We start from the raw sequence: 21,701 nt of genomic DNA on the forward strand, positions 1-21,701 counted from the left end.
TCATAAACCTGTTTTAGCTATTGAACTGTTTTGTCTCTTTTTTTAGTTAAATATCCAATTTTAATGAAAGTTACAAAATAGTTTAATAGTTATAATTAAAGATTGTGTTCTATAAAAAAAAAATGAACAAAACCAGTTATTTTGATCTAAAAAATTATACTACTAAACCGATTTAGATAAAATTTCTATAAGACCAATCTGTAAGTATATCCTTTCGAATAAAAAAAGAACTTTCCAAAACGATTTATAACTTATAGAGTTATGAAGTAACAAGCATAAAAATAGAACTGAATTTAAGTTGGTTAAAATAGATTTATAGGTTTTAGTTTTTATAAGAGGGTTAACTTATAAATAATATAACGAGTCTGATAAGAATTCCAATTATAGAGGGTGTTAGCTGTCCGTTTCAGAGTCGCAATCTGTTAAACCACTTCATTAGTCATTCATGTCAGTAAGCACTAGACCTCAAGGCACTTCCCACTGCCAAATGCAGACTTCCTATTACGTAACATTGTTTTATCGACTGTTGTATAGCCAGAACCTGCTTTTGAGCACGATTTTGTCTTTGATTGTGATCCTACAGAATGTTGACAGATGTGAGTTCGGTATTTGAATTTTATGCGAATCGTGGTATCCTGGTGATAGCAATTAATACCAACATTTGAACAGATGTAATAAAATTAGACTAACAAGATAAGGGCCCGATATTTGATATACGAGTATATGGTATAAATTCACAAGTTTAGTTTTGACATGCAAATAAACAGACTTCGTGATAAAACACCGATGCATGTTTAAAAGGCCGGTACAAACAATCCCTCTCGTATTGCAGGTGTTCATGGGCGACGGTGGCCCCTTTCCATCAGGTGGACCGTCTGCTCGTTATATATTATATTACAATAAAAAAAATATTTTAAGGATTGGAAATAATTTGAATTGCATGGCGTCCCGTTGTCGATATTAGATACGGGTAGCGGCATGCCTGTAGTAGTGGATACATAGTGTATTAATGAATAGTTGGAGTATGTTATTTGAGGAGTATGAGGAAAGTGTATGGACGGTCGGAGACTGCAACAATTAGTAAGTGGTCGGCGTATTGGGAACCCCAGCTGTTTACCAGTCGCCAATTTGAGGGACGACCGATTGCCGGCTGTCAGAAATAGCGTAAACAGTTTATGGAGGTGCACCAGTCTTATGTAGTGTAGAACACGTAAACGTAACTAAATTTTGCTTCGCAACGGACAGATTTTGGTCCTCAAAGAAAAGCCACAACCTTTTCTTTAACTCTCAGTCATTATAACATTAAAATGGGATCAACACGAGATTAAATCCCTAATAAAACTATAAACGAAGTAATCGCCTAACAACCACAAAACTGTAGATAAATCCAGCACTTCCTCTTTTTTGAAGTTGTTTAACATATAACCCGCTTTAAAAAGTAGTTTTGGGGGTAATCTGTAAATGCGAATCCCAGAGCTGTCATTATAAATATCCACTAAATATAAGCGGATCTCAATGGCTCCGGCATAGACATAACATCGCGTGGCTTGTGCTTCCTAACTCGGTGTCCCGATGGACAACGATTTCTGACTAGTGTTAGTGTTGTAGTCGATATCACTTATCGAGAATTCGATTGAAATATTAAATTGTTTTTGTCATTAACATTAATAAGCATATTGTACCGTAAATTTATAATATTCAATTTTCCGCGATAAAATAATAATCTATAAATCTTATTTAAAAACGAATAAAACACACTAATGGACGACCAGATGATTAGATAAATACAGATGAACACATTATATTTAAAATATTTGAATTTAAAACTATGTTAATATGAAGATTTTGTTCCGTAACATCGTCACATCACAAAATTAATGTGGGATCAACACGGGAGTAAATTCTAATAATTAAAAAAGAATGATCAAAATAGGTTCAGAATTGGCGAAGATATCGTATAATGTTTAAAAAATATAGACTAGTTTAGAACAATTTTATTTGTAAGTCGCTTAAAATATTAATAAGCAAGTGACAAGATCATTCTTTAGCGTTTAGTTAATTTTTATACTACATTAGTAGTTTATATCGATAATTACTGATTGATTTGTAGGTGTAACATCACTATTCGACTATATAACGGGCAGTTTGTTCTATTAGAGCAGCGCTCTCGTTTAACCATTTGTCAGATGTCAGAACCACGGTCAGAATCAAGAACTCTGTTAATATTGTTATCTTCTTTCATGTTTTATTTATATAGGTACATACTAGCTTCTATTCTGGACTTCGTCTGATTGACCGAGATAAAACGTAATCTATGTTCTTCTCCATTATAAATACATACGACGCATAGAACAAATTTCATGATTGTTTATTGAGCTGTTACAGAGGTAACAAACTCACTTTCATATTTTAATACTAAACTGTTTCCTGTGCTTTTGCTTGTGTGAATAAGTATATAAAGTATCTTATGTGTTAGGATATATGTTAACCTATTCGTGTATCAAATTTCAGCTAAATCCGTGCAGCTATTTAATTGTGATTAAATAACAAACATACATCTAAAGAACTATAAAAACGATCTATTAATAATACCATATGTACGACTATATGGGACTTTCTTCCTTTCTTCATCGTTTGGTTAGTGTTTTAAATAAGTTTTGACAGAAAAAAACCGATCATAATTTGCCTAACGTCGTGATTGACAAATTGTCTGATCTATAAATTTCTATATGTTGTTCTATTAATTTCCCAAAACTCCCACGGGAATGGGAGATAACGGGTTCGTACGATTGAAGTGATGTTAAACTGCTAATTATATCAGTACTTTCTTAAATAGCTAATACTATTCACAAACATCAAATACTGTATGCTTGGCTATTTAGATATAAAGTTTTATAAAGACAGGTAACGTTTGTGTCGAGTCACCACATATCTATTAAGAAAATTTAAAACAAAGTTGCAGGTATCATCTAGTTACTTAATCAATTAAAAATAAGTAATGTTTCTGTTAATTGTCTAGAATCCATAATAAAAGCTCTACGTAGCTTGAGACTAGATGATAGTAATATTTATTTACCGACTGACTTTCAAAAAGGAAGAGGTTTTTAATTCAGTTGTATTTTTGTATGTTACCTCCACTGTGTCATTTATAAACTAATTTGGAAAATCTTTTTTTTTTATCTGAATCTATCCAAATATATTACGTAGTTTAGTTGTGAAATTAAAATTAAAAGTCGGGGTTTTTTTATGTGGAACAAAAATTTTAGTTATTTTGAAAATGGAATACTTTTCGATGTGCTGACGATACATCACTAGCCTGTTACATAACGGACAGTTATTTCTGCTAAAAGCGGCTCGCTCTCATTTGTTCCACTGTCGGATGACGGAACACGTATATGAGGGATTGCTCGCAATCGATACGTCGATATTTGTGGTATCGAAGTTTATGTGTTCATTCTGGTTTCCGAGTAATGAACCGAGAGTATAAGCTCTACCAATAATAACAACGGTTCAAGATATTGTGGTCTCGGGATGAAATGATTGGGATTGAGCAAAATACGAGTATGTTTTAGAACGATACACGATTTATGTTTCACAATTTTAGAATAGATATTATACTTACATGTACTATTTTTAGGGAAGTTCCTAAAGGCCTCCTGTTCAAATCGTTTTTATTTTTAACAGACTTCAAAAAGATGGAGGTTTTCAATTCGGTTGTATTTTTTTTAATGTTTGTTACTTAACAACTCTGTCAATTCTAAACCGATTTGAAAATTTCTTTTTTATCTGAAATAATATACTTATAGATTGGATTCATGTAGATTTTATCTTAGGTTTTTTTTTTCAATAATAGTGTTTCTTTTTGTGTTTTTCTTTCATCTGTGTAAACTTTATTGTCTGATGTATTATTTAATTGTGTACAATACTGTAATAATTTACAAGCAAAAAAGAACAAGACAAACTTAGGCTTATACATAGCCAATTATATTAGGAATGTGATACATAATTTAAACTAAAAAAGACAAATGAGGTGATTTTTCAAGTCCATCAGATATACAGTTTGGTAAAAAGTATTCTGCCTGAGTAGTTGTATATTATTTGTGTTTCTGTAGTCAAATAGATTACTATGTTTGCATAGTTGTTTCGGGTTATTAGAAGTAAATTACTGGGTAATATAGTTCGCCATTTTGAGTGGAGATCCCGCAAGGGCAAATGCAGTGTAGGACGACCCCCACTAGGTGGAATGACGACCTCAAATGCACTGCAGGAGGTCAGTGGATACAGATGGGTCAGGACCGTTCCTTATGGCAATCTAAGGGGTAGGCCTATATTTAGCAGTAGACAGATAATTGCTGAGATGATGATGTTGATGATAGTTCGCCTTTTATACTGTCTAGGTGTATTAAAGTTTAATCAATAATTATAAATAATATCTTTGTATTGTCGCTACGAACGCCATCGTATCCCATGGTCGCTCTAATGTATTCTCTTATATCCATTAAGCCATTTATTTCTATAGACTACATTCTATTAGATAGGGTGTCAGGTTGTTTATGAAAATTCGTATAAAAAGAATTACTTTGTTATCATCATTATTTTATTATCCTTTAATCGTCCACTGCTGAACATAAGCCTCCCCTTGGGAGGTTCTGCCAGTAGTTGCCACGCTTGGCAAGTAGATTTGTAATCGCAGTCAGGCTTAAGAGGTGTTTAAGAGGGATGCTACTGTCCATCCCTCGCCCTCCCTTAGTCGGTTCTAACGACACCCACGGGAAAGGAAGTGGTGGTCTATTCTATGCCGGGACCACACGGTCACTTCTCTATTACTGTTATATCTAACTTTTATTGTTTTTGATATCGAGAATTGGAAACATTGACGTCAACAGCATGATTCGGTTACGACAAACCCAGTAACTTTTATGTCTATTTTTAGATCCAATTCGTGTTTTTATCGCTTACAGGGTACGTGCGTCGAATACGAGCTGTGAAAGCGATACCATTGTATTTCTATTCGATTAAAACTAGATTCGATCAAAATTATATAATGATATAATAGTCGTTCCGGCGATCGTTCGTGTACTATGGGTAATAAACTTCCGTCACAATTAATTTTGTATTTTTAATAACAATTTAACCTCTTTAGAGGGCATTTTTTTAAACTTTATGTAACTTGTAGTTGACCCATAATTCGATAGATAGATAGATAGATTGTTTCCTGCATAAGATTACATTAGTAAGAGATACATTCAGATACATTCAATTACAAGAAAAGATTATTAAAAAATTTGCGTCATATTTTGTAAAATTTTCGACATAATTAGTACAGCTGTTTTTACGTGAAATGCTGACAAACAGATATACTAAATAAATTCCAGAATACTTGATAATATTTTCAAACATATTCACACATATTATATTTAAATTTGTATTTACTTATTTATTAGGCAATCTATTTGACTGTGATTCTTGAATCGATTCAGTGACCATATTGTGAGTGATATGTATTCGAATTACACAATCGCAAATTGATAATCGAAATTGCTCTGTTGCAAGTGATAATTATATTCTAATAGCAATAAAATCGAAACTTCGTATCGAATGAGTGTTTGGCGTGTTGTTGGTTTCCTATTTATTTTTGTTTGTTCAGTGTTTGCGCAAAGAACGAAAAACCTACATAATGCAATTGACCAAGATAAAAATAGCTCTGTCTTTCTCCATCCTAAATACTACGTATAAAATTAAATTTTGTGACGGTTGATTGAACCGTTATGGTGCCAAGAAGTACCAAATAAACAAAGGCGTATTAGAAAGGCTGCCCGCTGCTGAGAATAGTCCGGTGCACGTCAAAGGATGTAGGAAAAGCTTCGTAAAAATGTGTCTAAGAGTATATATGCGCTTTCTTTGAAGAGCTCACACTCCTCTTGGAAAATAATTCTAAATACGCCAATGTACGTATAAATAAACAAAATTTTACATTTATAATATTAGTAAGAATTATTATCTGGCAACTATATGGTGATATTCGATGATAGGGAATCATTGACATTATAAACGTCTGTAAATGCAGCGGACGTATACCGTATTGATAGTCAGTGCCATTTAGACTACTTAATAAAGTAAAAAACGACAGGACAAAAGATACAACAAAGAATGAGGGTACATTGAGACGACAAAGAAAGTACACAAGCATAATTTATAAAAACAGTGACTTTATTCGTGAACAAACACGCACACATCGATGATCGACAAGACGTTTCGTAGACACATTAAAATATTGGAAATATTTTAATTTAGGACACGGATTCGTAGGAAGATGTTGCTTCACAACAAATAGTTTTTTGCTCAAAAATCATGAACCAATTTCTATCATCACAATATTAATCTGGGACTAAAACAGCAGTAAACTATTTTGTTGTAGGAGTATACTATATTGTTGTATTTTGTTAAGAGAGAGAATGGCTGACAACCAGCGCTCTGCAGCTGTACATAATGCACTGGGACACTCACAGCATGAGCTGAGCCAGTTCCTTTGCCTAATATGAGACACTTATATATAATATTTCTATATTTTCTATTGTAACTATGTTTTTTTTTGACAATAAATATTTTCTATTCTAAACTCCATCGATTGCAGAAATAATTTTATATTAAACTAGTTCTTCAGTCTGGCTTCGTATCGCTAGATAGAAATACGAAAATAGTAGGCTACAGCCTATGTTACTCGCTGATAATATAGCTATAGGTGAAAGAATTGTTAAAATCGGTTAAGTAGTTTTTGAGTTTATCCATTACAAAAAAATCTTTCCTTTTTATAATATTAATATAGATACAGGTACTTAATTAGTAAGGAATTCGCGATGTAATCGTGTAAAAGTGAAATAGCAGCGAAAAAAGACAAATTGAAAACATTCTTCTTAAAATGTTTGCAGGATGAGTTTGGAGTTATTCCATTTTTCTTTGGATTTTGAAGTAGTTTTTTTATGGGATAAAATTTTTAATTATGTATGTTGTAATCATGTTGTAATGCTAACTCAAGATGTAACGGTCTTTGTAATTATGATTATGTCGGTCCGTCTGTTGAACCCACATGTGATAACCACGCCTTCTATAAATAAATTCGACATGACAGTAAATGCACATCTTATTACTTAAGTGATAAGGTAGAGATTATGTTGGACTAAAGCTTTGTACTTACGTTAAGCTTCTTTTGTTGGAACCGTATGTGTGGACGTATGATCTTTTTTGTGCTGTTTAATAGAATGTGTGGAATTATTTAATAGGTAGTGCATTTTTTTACTGTATTTGTAATTTTAGTTCCAGAGAAGAAATTCTCAAAATAATGCATTATTTAATAACATACCAGGCCATCTGCCTAGAGTAGTAACCAGTAACGTTCTCTCACATGCTGCTAACTACCTGATTCCTTTTCCACCAACTTCGTAAGTAACCTATGGTAAAGATACAATGATAGAGATATATCTTTAATGGATCTTTGTCCTCACTAATTGCGTGCATTGTGTTGTCTTTTACTTGATTTGGTTAGTTTTATGTCCATGTCCTGGCACTTGTTTGATGTAAAAGAAGCGGATGAAGTCACGGATATCAGTAGTATATTTAGTATTAATATAATTACATCTCTAGCTCCATAATCCACTTGAAATGTTAATTTTATTAATTTCGTCTCAGTGCGTATTCTAACTGTTTAAAAAAGAAAAGAAAAGAAAAATAAACGCGGGAAATGAGCGCTCTTGTCCGTCATAATGGAATTGTGGACTTTCATTCATCTTTGTATTCATTAAGAATGGCTTCTTTTTATAGTCATCAAATAGGGCACTTGTGCACGTTTGACTTCAAAGTATACTTAGCAGGGTTCTCCAAATTTGTTTTTTTGTTTGTAATTATGAATTGATTGCTGTAAAAGAAACTGAACTATTGACTTATTAACATTTTCAGACAGCGAAACGATCTGGAAGTACATATATACATTTTTCAGTGTTTAAAGTCTAAATGCACAGTAGTTCTTGTAAAATTAGAATCTATTAGAAAGAAAGAAAGAATATTTTTCAATTTTTATCGGGCCAGTGGAATACAAGTACTATGCTGATAAAATGTTGCAGCGTAAACGAATTTGTAAAAGCAATTCGAAATTAAAATGGGTAGATCGACGTTTAGTTTACTTAAGTGTGGCAAGACTATCTTTGACTATGAAATTCAACAACGACGATCCACACAATTCAATCGGTTCCCATGGATTATAAATTGGTCCCTGTAGATTAGGGATGAATCGACTTGTCGGTCGCGATCGACCATTTGAACTTGACTAAAAGAGTGTTTATTTTGAGGAAAACTAATATCTATGTTACGTTATACACTAACTAGACGTCAATTCTGCATCACACATCTCACAGCTCTTAGAATCAATCGATTGTAGTCTGACAATATTGAGGTATATTGCAAGCAGTTCAAGTTTGAGTACCCCTGCATGTATGATGATCTAGATAAAGAATCATAAATTTAGATAAGGAAATCAGAAAGTATAGAATTCGTAGGTTACCACAGTCGTTTAGGGATTATGTGGGTAGGTATTAATTTTTTCTGTCGATCGTCATGTCGGTTTTTTTTTTGTGGAATTATATTTTATTGACATTCAGTAGAACTTACAAATTTTAGCAAGACAAGTATTTATCGCATTTGTCTTATTCATGAGGAAAACCAATAAATGCATAATTTATAATTATATACATATACCTATCATTATATTATTTTATGAGACATAATTACAACTCTGCAACAATCTTATCATCTCTGACAGTTCAGTGATAGTGATGTATCATCGGACATTCGTCATTGATTTATTATTGATTGTCAATTAGTCCGACTCCGCCCAGGATAAATATAATTAACATCATTAATAATTATCCTTGGATATAATTGCGTGAAAAGAACTTACGTCCGGTTAAAATACACTAGTCTTTTTAATGTAAGGAAAACTTTGGAGACCTGAAAGTCTTAAATTATCTTAGATTAGTAGATAGATGTGAGTACTGTCAGACTTTTACTGGTTAAAATCCCATATTGTTTTATGGGGTTTATGTGTTGTTTTAACATTCGAAAATGACCACAGCGTCGATGGTTCGAAAATAGGCCCCTCCTCCTTACTATTTTAATTCGTTTATCTAATGGGACTATAGGACTAACATGGTAAATCCTATCTGTATATAACCCTATATTATAAATACTAATATCAAAGTTGCGTAATGTTTACAAAAAAAAAATCAGTGTACATAGAACCTCTTTATTTAAAGATGTTTAAAAATATTACATATATAAATGGGTTTGTTATTCAAAATAACGCCCTACTGTTTAGATTTGTAGTCTCAAACTTATAATGCTTGTATGGTTGGTTAAATATAAAAATATAATATTGTATTTAGTATGTCGCATTAAGTCGCCCGTCTGTGACCTACCTAACGTTGCAGTCATCGCCCTTTTGTTTTTAGTTCTTATAAGCGTTTAGGAAGTTTGTTAATGATAGGGTTAACAGAGCATTATGTGCTTCTATTTATTTGATTTTAATGGCAGAAACGGGACCCATTATAATTTCGACATGTCTGTCCGTCTGGTTGTTTGTAGGTTGTGACATATCCATTAGACAGATCTTTTACAGTTTAAGTTTGATCTTCATAAAACGTTACAAGAAGACCATTGTGCCGTTACAAAAAAGTAAAAAATTAACTAGTTTTTTTTTTTTCCAAAAGTGACCATATATCAAATGATCTCAGATCTCGTTAAAGAGGCCTATAATTTAGTTTAGCCGTTGTAATGTTTTTTATTTAACTTGAAACGGCAGCTGACGGACCATCATCATGGGAAGTGGTAACCGTCGCGTGTAGATATAAACACCTACAAGTGATAGCGCATTAGGCCTCTCGTGAGTAATTCACAAGGAATTAACTACGACGCTATCTGAAGGGACCAATCTGATTAGGTTTATTTTTAGCAGTGGGGTCGCTAATTCTGTTTTTTTTTTTATACAACTTAGAATAGCAAACAAGCTAACGGCCCACCTGATGGAAAGTGGCAACCGTCGCCTATAGTCATAAGAAGTACCATGGACACAACTGTTTCGCCCATAACACCCCCCATTCGTTGCCAATCCTAAGGACTCAGGTGTTATTCCACTGTACTAAAATGTGTCTTATCTGTGTACTAACTGTGACTGGTTACTAACAACCCCCCCGGTCTACGAACGATTTTTTTTTCAAAGTTTCTCTCCCGCAAAAAATAATGTGATTGCTATATATTTCAATTTAAATAATTAAGGACTCGTATAACTATTCTGTGTGGGTGTAGGTGTCGGTAGGTACAGAAAGTTTATTTTAAGAATGTCATTGTAAGGGACCTTGCACTTTTTACTTGTAGGTGTATATAACCTTCTAAACTTTTAAAAAGGAGGTTCTGTGTTTGTTTTGATATAAGTACTTAGATAGGCGAAATAAGGTGGTATGTTCCGATGTTCTCTAGTAATAAGCAGAGTTAATACTAAAATTGCCTTTTACGATTTTGAAATAGTGAAATATTTTTCTTATTGCAGATAGGAAATAACAAGCGATTCATATTTCTTATCAATTAGTTCTGTCTTTTTGAAAGCGGGACGACCCCACACTAGATGGAGTGACGACCTTAAATGCATTGCAGGGAGTCAGTGGGAGCAATGGCAGTCTATGGGGGGGGGGGGGCTTATGTCCAGCAGTGGACGGATAATGGGTGACTTCATTTTTTAAATATATTAAACGGATTATGACGGACGTACTCGTAATTTGGGCACATTATACCAATATCATTTGATTCTATGTATATATCTATCTGAAATATATCAAGGTCCTGACTGATTGCCAGTACCTTGATGGTGTTTGTATTCATAGGCGACGGTTAGTACGGGCCGTCGTTACTGTGACTAGTTATTTACAATAGTAAAACATGCTTAAATTTAATACTGTAATTATTTAGAAATGATGCCAAAAAAAACCTATTTTTATATATTTAAATTATTCTTAAGACCAGACGAACTTGAGAAGTTTTGATACAAATAATTTTAGTATTATACCGGCACTTTCTAAATACGTACATTAAAATTTATTTAAAACAAGAATATCATCATAAGATTCAAAGTTACACAAATGATCCGAAAGTCAATCCTCACATAGCTGGAGGGTTCAATTATCGATGTGTTGAGAAACCTTAAAATAAAGAAGTCAAAGTACAGGTTTTGTGCCTTAGATTGCACCCCACGTAAATAGATGCGCTTATGAGGGTTTTTTTTGTTGGATGAAAATGGATTGGTTACTCCGTCTGCGTTAACGGGATATGCTGGCGGAGCACCAGTGAAGGGTGATCGACGAGATTGAAAACAGGCCAGTTAGCCTATCATGATGAATTCATCATGAATTAATCATGATAGTTTCCAGGGGGAACCGCGTGGAGGTCGACTTGGTTAGGTATATTGCTAGCAATGGGATTTTTAGTCTCCATTACTAACAATTCCTTTCCCCGCGTTTATAAGGGTTAAGATGTTACCATTTACAAGTTAATGTATTCTGTGATATCTATGGTACTGTGCCATACTGGTAAAGTTTATAGGCGACGACGGCTATCATTTTTATTAGGTGAGCTTTCAGCTTGTTTGTAACTTTAAGTTTTAAAAAATTCTATACAGTAGTATCCCTGTAAAAAGAATGAATGAATCTATGAGTATTACTTTTTTATTTTATACAGAGCTGTCTATGAAAAATTCCTGCGATTGGTAGATTCGATTGTAGCTTTTAGTTTAACCTTGGCGATGGTGAATGGCCTATGAATCGCGTCTTTTATGACAGAAACCTGGCAGAATACCAACAGCTGCTATGATACCTGTGCAGTTATGCACCACAGCATTAAGCTGAGTCAGGCATACACTGACCCGTATTAATAATTAATAGTACTTGCTGTAGTATTTGTGTTGTGGCTAAATTAACCAACTTCCAAAAGGGGAAGTTCACAGTGCGTTTGAATTTTTATGTGGCTATATTACGTGATTACCTCGCCATTTCTGAGTCCCTTCTAAGAAATTATTTTTCGATCAATAGGGTTGATTTCCATATTGATTCTGTTTGTTTTATGACGAGTGAAAATCTTGTTGTACTTATAGATCTATGATTTTCTGTTCTAAATCTGATATAATGTATCTGCAAAACGTCTTTCATTGGTGTAATTAGTAAAGGTCAAAGTAGTCTTTTAATCGACTGTTTTTCTTATATTTGTTACCTCATAACTCCGTTAGTTATAAAATGATTTAGAAATATCTTTTCTTTTTTTATCTAAAATAATACATTTATATATAAATTGGTCCATAGAAATTCTATCAAAATCTATTTAGTAGTTAATTTTTATATCAAAATTGTTATTGCCATAATTGAAGTGGTTTTTTTTAGTGACTGTGTTATTTTTTTGCAGATCCATATGTACTTTGTATTGTGTTCTAAATGTTTTAAGGTTTAGCCTATAGAGACTGTAGTGTTTGCTTTAATTTCATCATGGGTGCCTCGGATAATTTCCGAGGCGGACTACACAAGTCCTCTGTCGAATATTTGATTAGTCAGCCATTTGCCACGCGGCGGACGTTGCATTATTAACGAGACACGCGGCAGATTACTCTGTAGATGCCCGTACGATTTTCTGTGAGAGAGAGAAACGATTTTAAATAGCCATAAATAATAAATTGCGTTTTACACGACTGTCCAAAAAGAAGTGTGGTATTTTTAATGTTAAGACTTAATGTTAGTGGGAGCTTTTATGATTTACCATAGCACGGCATGATCCAAGAACCAGAGGGAGACTTTGTACAAAAGTCGATTGCTTGAGTACCTCTGTCCCATTCGTGTTTCAACCGTGAAGCAGTTGTGTTTGCATGGCTGTGTTTCGGTTTGAAGGATGGAATATGGCGTAAATTTACTGAGTATAGAGGAATAACACCTGAGTCCTCAGGAATGGCAACGCATGGGGGGGTATCATGTCTATAGGCGACGGTTACCACTTTCCATCAGATGGGCCATCAGCTTATTTGCCATTCTAAGTTAAAAAAAATCTTTAATAATTTTATCATCACTATGATAGGAGAGTAAAAGTTAGACTTTCTGTGGAGACTTCGCGGCGAATTTTGCATGTGTCTTATTGATAATATAATTTGCCATAATAGTATTGTTTCACAAAAAAAAAAAACACGACTTCAATCGTCAAAACAATTTATTTTGATTTAAAAACTAAACGAAATATTTGATTTTGATGAAATTTCTATGATCAATCTAAAAATATATCCTTTCAGATAAAAAAAGAAAATAATTTATAAATTGATTTGCAAATGATGGTCTGAGCCAACAAAAAATACTACCGAATTGAAAACTCTCTTCTTTTTTTTAAGTCGATTGATAAATATATTAAAAAAGTCATTTGTCATTAATTCTCTGAACATTATAATGATTTATTGATTGGTCATGTGAATGGCGTGGTACCCATAGCCAAGCGAGCAGCAAAGAATACTGAGGAAATTTAAAACAGAAATATCAGTATAATCGGATAGTCGTAACAGGAGCTCTTTATACGATATCTGCAAGCAAAACCTAATGTACCGACGTAATGTAATATCTTTAATTAGAAATGAACCGTTTAAAATTCGAATTCTTTGAAAAACAAACCCTCGGGCCATTGTAATACGAGTCTTTTTGTCAAAACTAGTAAGAGTATTTTTTTAAATTGATGCTCAACTGTAGGGCTTCCTGCAATTGAGGGTACTAAGAAGGAAATTCACTTATACTACTGTTGGGAACGGCTATAAAATTTTGTACCTTATGTAGACGGAATAAGGCGGACTTGATTTTTAGGTCATGGTGGATCTTTCAAATTGTCTATTTTTCTATTATCTAATTTACTGCATAATTTGTTACAAGTCATGCAATCAAATCATCTCGTTTCTACATTTTATTGATCTACAAGTTTTGTTGTTATTGTCCTGTTTTACTAGCCGTTTACTCTTCGTTTTCCTTTTCAAGAATTCCATGATTATTGGAACATTTCGAATATAATGATTATGAAGCGTAATCTCGTCTAAAATTTCACTGTATTATTTAAATTCAAAGGATAAAAAGACTGATATTACAATTTTATCTAGAATGTTAAAATTTCTTTAAAAACTTTTTACGGTTTTTAGTGGTAGCTTGATGAGGCTGATCTTTTGTCGGCTTTAAGTTTTTCAAACTTTGCAAATGGGGTTGAATTCAAAGGCTTCCTTTCTATCATCTGCACCCTCCACGTAGGCTGTTGGAAACTTAAAATAAGGGGTTTTGATACGTATAATGATACTGTACTTTGTACTATTTTTAGATTGTATTTCAAACCTATTTAATTCACATATATTATTAACTTTTCGGCTTTCTGTATTTGAATGAATTTTATTACACAGATGAATCATATTCTAAATGAGTGCGAAGAATAATTTATTCACGCGGCAAAGACGAAATTATTTTGTTACGAACTGTTGTGTTGCTGTTTGTATTTGAAGTTGTATATATTCTTTTTTTTTATATTTGATTAAAATATTAAATGTGTCTTATTACTTGTTACAGATATCACACCGTCAGCCAACGTCATGGCGTCTTCGGAGAAAATATGGAAGCGTCGATGAACAGATTCGAGGATTGATAGAGGTCACACTCATAAAATGACCTGAATCTCATTGAGATAATTTATTTTGTGATACATCGCCGCATCTACGTATACATAAGGCCTATTTTATTATAAAATATTAATATTATTATATAAATCGCAGATATCACTTTCCCGGGTTCCTCTAGTTATAGTGTCAATTAACTCAAAACCAAAGCCATTTTCGTGTTAAAAATAAATAGAAAAAAAAACAACAAGTTAGGTTACTCTACCTCTAAAAAAGTTAAAACTCAAAATATATTTTTGTCTAACCAAAGCTAGTCTAAGATGTCGAACGAAATGCCAATTTATAGTCAAATAGTACCAAAATCACAATATCGCGCGAAGAATTCGAAGACATCTTCGAATCGCGCGCAAAATTTGGCGCGTACAGACTTCGATCCACTAAATTACAATAACGGTGGGAATTTTCAAATGATGACACCCATAGAGAAGGTAGAGAGGACAGAGAAAAAAGAATCTAAGCGATCGAGAGACGAGACAAGCAGAGCGAGGAGAACCCAAAATAGGAACGAGGCGAGCGAGAGTAAAGTCGAGGCATATTTGAGGCAGAATCAAGTCAGTATGAGGCAACAACAACACAGACATTCGGCTGTACGACAAGCGGAACACAGAGTTAACCTTCGGTAAGCTATTTAGACACCTTATAAACTTTAAACAGCAACGTATTCACACAAATGAATGAATCATTTTCTCCTTCTTTCTGTTTGTTGCCCGTTGTTTTCTTATGTCCATAAATTAAAAATTTACGGACATAAGAAAAAACAGGTTATGGTATGAGCGTCTTGTCAAGATTCTTAACAATTGTTATTTCCATTTAATTTTTTAAAATGGACGTGAAAAAGGCTTGTTAGTATAAAAAACATAGTTCAATTTATAATTTATTGTTACTATATTTAATACTAACATGACTATGATATTTTTTTATTTCTAGATCTCTACCATTAAACGATGTGGCAACACCACGAAGTCACGATCGAACTCCAACAGAGCGACATCGAGGCTTCCCCGAGCGAGAAAGCACGAGAGAACATCGCCGTGAGAGAGAAAGAGACAGGGACAGGGACAAGGACAGAGATAGAGATAGGGAGAGAGATAACTATGATTTCGATGGTTAATATAAATTTTTTACTATAATATTAGTAGTTAGTATAAACTAATCATAGATTCATAATTAATGATAGAAACACAAATGATCGTGTTTTTGATTTGCTTTTTAATTATTTTATTAGGCACACCATTGAGCCCTATAGCGCCAAGGACCCATGAAAAGGAACCAACACGTCCCGTTCGCAAATCTTCCTCTGCGCACAGAGTGAGCGAGACGTCAATTTCGACCGATAAGAGAAGATTCTACTGTCGCGAGTGGGCATTCCAGAAGATAGCTCATTGCTTGGAGCAGAGACCCGTTAGCAAGACTTGTGGAGCTCTTATTTTGGGTAAGTTGGATAAACTTCTTTTTTATTAGACTAGAACAATTTTAGTAATTACTTGCTTCTTGCCCGCTACTTCGTACTAGTGGATATTAGAAGTAGGAAAACCAATAAAATCACTTCTAGATGGCGTGACAAGATGAAAGTTATACCTTTTGATCTTAAGCAAAATCTTCAGAAATAAAACTGCAAAACGTATCCCATTTTGTTATTTTATACCACAAAGATAACAAATAAGCATACAGTCGTCTAATGATAAATAGTTACTGTAGCAGTAGTACTTTTTGCGTGATGCCGGAACAAATATATAGACAGACAGATAAAATTTCGAAAAAATATAGTTTTGGCCCAATAGACGGTCTTATTAAGACCGCATATACATTTTTCTTTAATATCTCATATACAGACATCGTCTAGTTAGAATTTTATTATATTAGTAAGATTTTAGTAAATTACTAAGTTTGAATATTGTATAATATTTTGTAAAAATAATCAAATTAAATTACCTGTATATTTGTCTATAATGCTTGACTGTCCGGGACCCTTAGTCATGAGTAGTTTTGACGCAAGCATGAGTATGACTTTTATTACATTCCATTAATATTATACATGCTAAAGTTTGAAGCATGAATGATGAATGAATGTCTGTAACTCGCACGTAAAAGGTACTAAATGTATTTTTTTTTGTTTTGTCTCTTGTTATTTGCAATCGGCTCTTTCATAACAGCCATATTCAGATAGTCTTGTGTAAAAATTAGCGTTTTGAGGAGCAGTCCACTGACAGCTCTCGTAGAATGATTTTGTAAAGGTCTTCAGGCTCTAGTGTCAAGGTTAAATACAAGCCATCGTCTCAGCCTTGATTGTTGTGCTGAGAGTGGTTCTCCACCCAGGTCATTTGTATGATTTATAACGCGCTTAAATGGGTTTGAATGAAATTTTGAACATGGGTAGCTTCTATATTAACTTAGAACCTAGGATTCATGGATTGATACGCAGGCAAGGAGGTGGGATACAGCTAATATAAAATATTGTGTCCTTACAAATTTTTTAAGAATAAAATTGTAATTTAATATTAATAATATATATAGTGCTGGCTTAGTGGATTGTATCTTAGTTTCTGAGACCTTATTGCTTTAACATCAACCCTTGATCTCCAGGTCTTGCCTATGCCTAAACCTACTCATTACTTCCACAACAGCAGACCTTCCCTTATTGACTTAATCATAGTTTCACAACCAAATTTAGTATTCTCCCATGGACAAATGTGTTCTCCTTTCTCACAGCATGATTTAATTTATTTGTCCTATAAAGTGCGTCCCCCTAAAAACAGGAATAGGACTCATTTACTTCGCGATTTTAAGCATATGGATGTTGAGCGTTTGAGGGAGGATATGGGGAGTATTGATTGGTCTCCCTTGTTGTTGGCTTCTTGTATCGACACCATGGTGGGGATATTGAACAGCGAGTTGCTTAAAATTTACAACATTCATGCACCAGTCCGACCGGTACGTATCAAGCATGCTCCTGCTCCTTGGCTTACCCCTATTATTAAGAGAAGTATGGCAAAGCGTGACAGGGCCAAAAGCAGATATAAACATGAGAGATCACAAGTAAACTTTGACACGTATAAAAAACTGCGGAACATCTGTAACAGAATGTGTAGGGATGCCAAACGCCGATACATTCATTCTACTATTCAAAACCTTTCTCAGACCCAAATCTGGAAATTTCTCCAATCACTGGGGGTGGGTAAGTCCTCAGAAAATTGTCAGAGCGGTTTAGATCTCAATGCTCTAAATAATCATTTTTCGTCCTCCTCTGTTACACTCAGTACTGTGACAGGCAAATACTATATCATATCTTTCTAATCTTGTCCCACCCGATTGTCCTCCATTCACTTTTAGCTTGGTGACTGTAGATGTTGTCAAGAGAACCATTCGTTCATTATCTACTAAAGCTATCGGTAGCGATAATGTGAGCCTTGATATGATCCTTCCCGTGTTGGATGTTATTTTGCCTGTGCTCACTCACATAATTAACTTTTCTCTCATGCATAATGTCTTCCCATCACAATGGAAAAAGGCTTACGTCATACCACTTCCTAAATCTACTAATCCGACTAGCTTTTCCCAGTACCGTCCCATATCTATTCTTCCCATTCTTTCAAAAGTTTTAGAATCTATAGTTCACAGCCAATTATTTAAATTTCTTTCCACCAACAACCTTTTATGCCCCTTTCAATCGGGCTTCCGACCCTCTCATAGCACTACTGGAGCGCTTCTTAATATTACAGAGGACATACGTCGGGCTATGGATAGCACAAAATTGACTGCAATTGTTTTGTTGGATTTCAGTAATGCTTTCAATTCGGTTGATTTTGATGTTCTCCTTAGCACCCTTCGTGCAGTCAACGTTTCCACTCCAGTTATCGAATGGTTCTCTTCTTTTCTTTTCGGCCGCCAGCAGTGTGTTAGAACCAATGATGGTTTATCGAACTGGGCTTCATTAACTGCTGGCGTGCCTCAAGGCGGTGTACTTTCCCCTTTATTATTTTCTATCTTTATTAATAATATTTCTCGAGTCATTACTTCTCCCTTCCATCTGAATGCGGATGATCTGCAGTTGTATCGTCACTTTATGCTGTCTGAGGTTACACAGGCAACTTCAGCTCTAAACGATGATCTACTGGCTATTCACTCCTGGGCTAAATCGTTTGGTCTTATTGTTAATCCAGCCAAATCTCAAGCTATGATTGTCGGTAGTGGCAGGCTGAGGTGTAAGTTGGAATGGTCTCAGATTCCTCCATTGGTATACGAGGGTACTAAGATATCTTATACTGATAAAGTGAAAAACTTAGGACTTATTATGGATAGTACATTGTCGTGGACCTCTCATATTAATGACATTAGTAGACGGATGTACTTTTCATATCATTCTCTCAAACGTCTCCAATACTTTCTCCCTTTCAATACCAAAATTATGCTTGCACAATCTATTCTTCTTCCCATTCTGGATTATGCCGATGTCTGTTTCTTAGATGTGACCGAGGAGCTGCTAAATAAGCTTGAGCGGTTGCAAAATTTAGCGATAAGGTTTATTTTCAGCTTACGAAAATATGATCATGTCTCGGAATACCGCACTCGTTTAAAGTGGCTCCCAATTAGACTTCGTCATGAGACACATGTCCTAGCGGTCCTTTATAATATCCTTAATAATCCCAATTCTCCTTCCTACCTTCGTTCCCGGTTCCAATTATTACCTCCTCCTTCCAGACCTAGACGTCTTTGTCTGAACCAGTCCAGGGTACTGAAGCTTCCCAGCTGTAAAACCCATTTTATGGGTAACTCATTTGCATATCGTGCTGTACAGCTGTGGAATAAACTTCCCGTGAATATTCAGAATAGCCCGTCTAGCAGTTCCTTCAAAAAAGATTAAAATCATTTTATCTTTCCAATTTAATTTAAATATAAAAATGATTAGAAGACTGTCATCATTGTGTTCTCTTGTATCTGATATTTATATGTTGTATTTAACGTGTGTATGTATGTGTGTATATGTATGTGTATATGTATATATATGTGTATGTGTATGTATGTATATATGTGAATGCATGTGTGTATATATATAATTATTTATAATTTATGTAAATATTTATTTAAATTTCTGTCTTGCACTACTACTGCCCACTCACTACTTCCTATGCCACTGCGTTAGGTTGACTGGAAGAAATCTCTTTTAGAGATAAGTTCGCCTTTGCTAACATTGTTATTAACTTATTGTTGTTACTGTATGTTTTTGTGCAATAAAGAATATATATATAATAACAGCTGATAATGATGATAAAGAATTCAATTTAGTTTTATATATTTGTAGGGGACGCGGGCAGCGGTAAAACAGCTTTATGCCAAGAACTGAGCGAGCCAGGCCAGGGTCCTCAGGCGAGGCAGCAGAGAGCACTGAACAGACGACTGCTTGCCAGGCATTTCTTACAGGTGATTATGGATGTCGATACACATCTGAATAAATGAAAAAGTCTTTTTTCTCTTTTGTTCCCTTCAAAGAAATTTTACAGATTATAAAGATTAACAATATACACACAAACAAAATGAATAATGAATTACATGAAAGCAAGATTTTTTTTAATTTATTTTCTATAGCAGGTAGACGAATGCAAGCGAAACTGCCAATTGTTTCGATGAAGTAACTTTTTAACTCAATATTGCATATTTAAAAAAAATGTTTTAAAGTTAATAATATTGTATAATTACATAAAAAATAATTTTGTGAAATCACTATTTTTTAACTTCACCAAGAAGGAGGTTAACAATTCAGTTTTTTTAGGTTTGTTACTTCATAATTCCTTTTTTGTCTAAAAGGATATATTTACAGATTTGTACCATAGAAATTTTATCAGAGTCGATTCAAAAGTTTAGTTTTAAATCAAAATATTGGGATTTGTGACAACTGAAAGTTGATTTTCTTCCTGTGGGACACAATTTTTGATTATTTATGTTTTACTCGTCGCTTACATTATTGTAAAATGTAGTGTAACAATAGTTAACTTTAGTCAAATTGAAAATAATAGTACATTAATCACATTTACTACTTGAAGTTATTGAATTTCATAAAAAAATAATAGTATAGGGACTTCATACTTATTATTATTAGCATTATACTGATAGGTATGAGATTTATTGAAAATGGAATAGTAAAATATAAGAGAAACCATGGGCGTCGCAGTATATTCTGTGATGTTTATGGTGTTATTCTATAGGGGACGGTTACCGATTTTCATCAGATGGGCTGTCAGATCCTTTGACATTCCATGTTACATAAAAAAGTAAAAACCAAAATACTACATTGTAGTCCCAAATCAACAGTTTTCTAGCCTTTTTAACATATTTCATTTATATATAAGTATGTGTGTTTATATGTGTGCATTGTACACCATTCTACCCGCTGACATTGATTTTCCTTTCCATTTTGGATTTACTGCAAGAGAGATATCTTGTAGACTTAAGCTCGCATTTGTACATTTGTTTTAAACTGTTATATTTCCGTATTTATTACTAGTGTGTACAATACAGTATAAGTAATAAATAAATTTATAGGGCCACAACGACAGCAGCCTACGACCGAGCGAGTTCGTCCGCTCGCTCGCTATGCAGATACTGAGTCACTCGTCGCGGCGAGCGCGCACGGCTAACGAGCAAGAGGCACAGTCCGAACAGCAATCCGACTCGCAAACTAACAGGTACAAGTGTCCTGACCACACATCAATATACCTATCATACAGTGAGTTTTTTTATGCAACATAGAATGGCAAACAGGTTGGCAGCTCACCTGATGGAAAGTGGTAATCGTCACCTATAGACATGAGTAGGACTGAGTATACTGTTTCGCCCATGATACCCCCCATGTGTTGCCATTCCTGAGGACTTAGGTGTTATTCTTCTGTATACTGTAAATTCATTGCCATATCCCACTCGTCAAACTGAAACACAGCCATGC

The 21,701-nt window shown here is 34.1% G+C and overlaps 1 protein-coding gene across 2 annotated transcripts in view; it reads left to right on the forward strand.

The window, feature by feature from the left end:
• LOC113515921 (ankyrin repeat domain-containing protein 50) overlaps nucleotides 1-21,701 on the forward strand; it is a 75,494-nt gene that overhangs the window by 12,697 nt on the left and 41,096 nt on the right. For both annotated transcript variants that reach the window (XM_052892985.1, XM_052892986.1), the window contains exons 2-6: nucleotides 14,658-15,383; nucleotides 15,692-15,870; nucleotides 15,990-16,196; nucleotides 20,064-20,182; nucleotides 21,302-21,444. In XM_052892985.1, the coding sequence (XP_052748945.1) occupies nucleotides 15,025-15,383; nucleotides 15,692-15,870; nucleotides 15,990-16,196; nucleotides 20,064-20,182; nucleotides 21,302-21,444 (1,007 nt within the window). In that variant the 5' untranslated portion in view covers nucleotides 14,658-15,024. The remainder of the gene's footprint in view (nucleotides 1-14,657; nucleotides 15,384-15,691; nucleotides 15,871-15,989; nucleotides 16,197-20,063; nucleotides 20,183-21,301; nucleotides 21,445-21,701) is intronic.

This window comes from Galleria mellonella, unplaced genomic scaffold (genome assembly GCF_026898425.1).
Source record: "Galleria mellonella isolate WM207_F2 unplaced genomic scaffold, CSIRO_AGI_GalMel_v1 utg172, whole genome shotgun sequence".
Classification (NCBI taxonomy): Eukaryota; Metazoa; Arthropoda; class Insecta; order Lepidoptera; family Pyralidae; genus Galleria; species Galleria mellonella.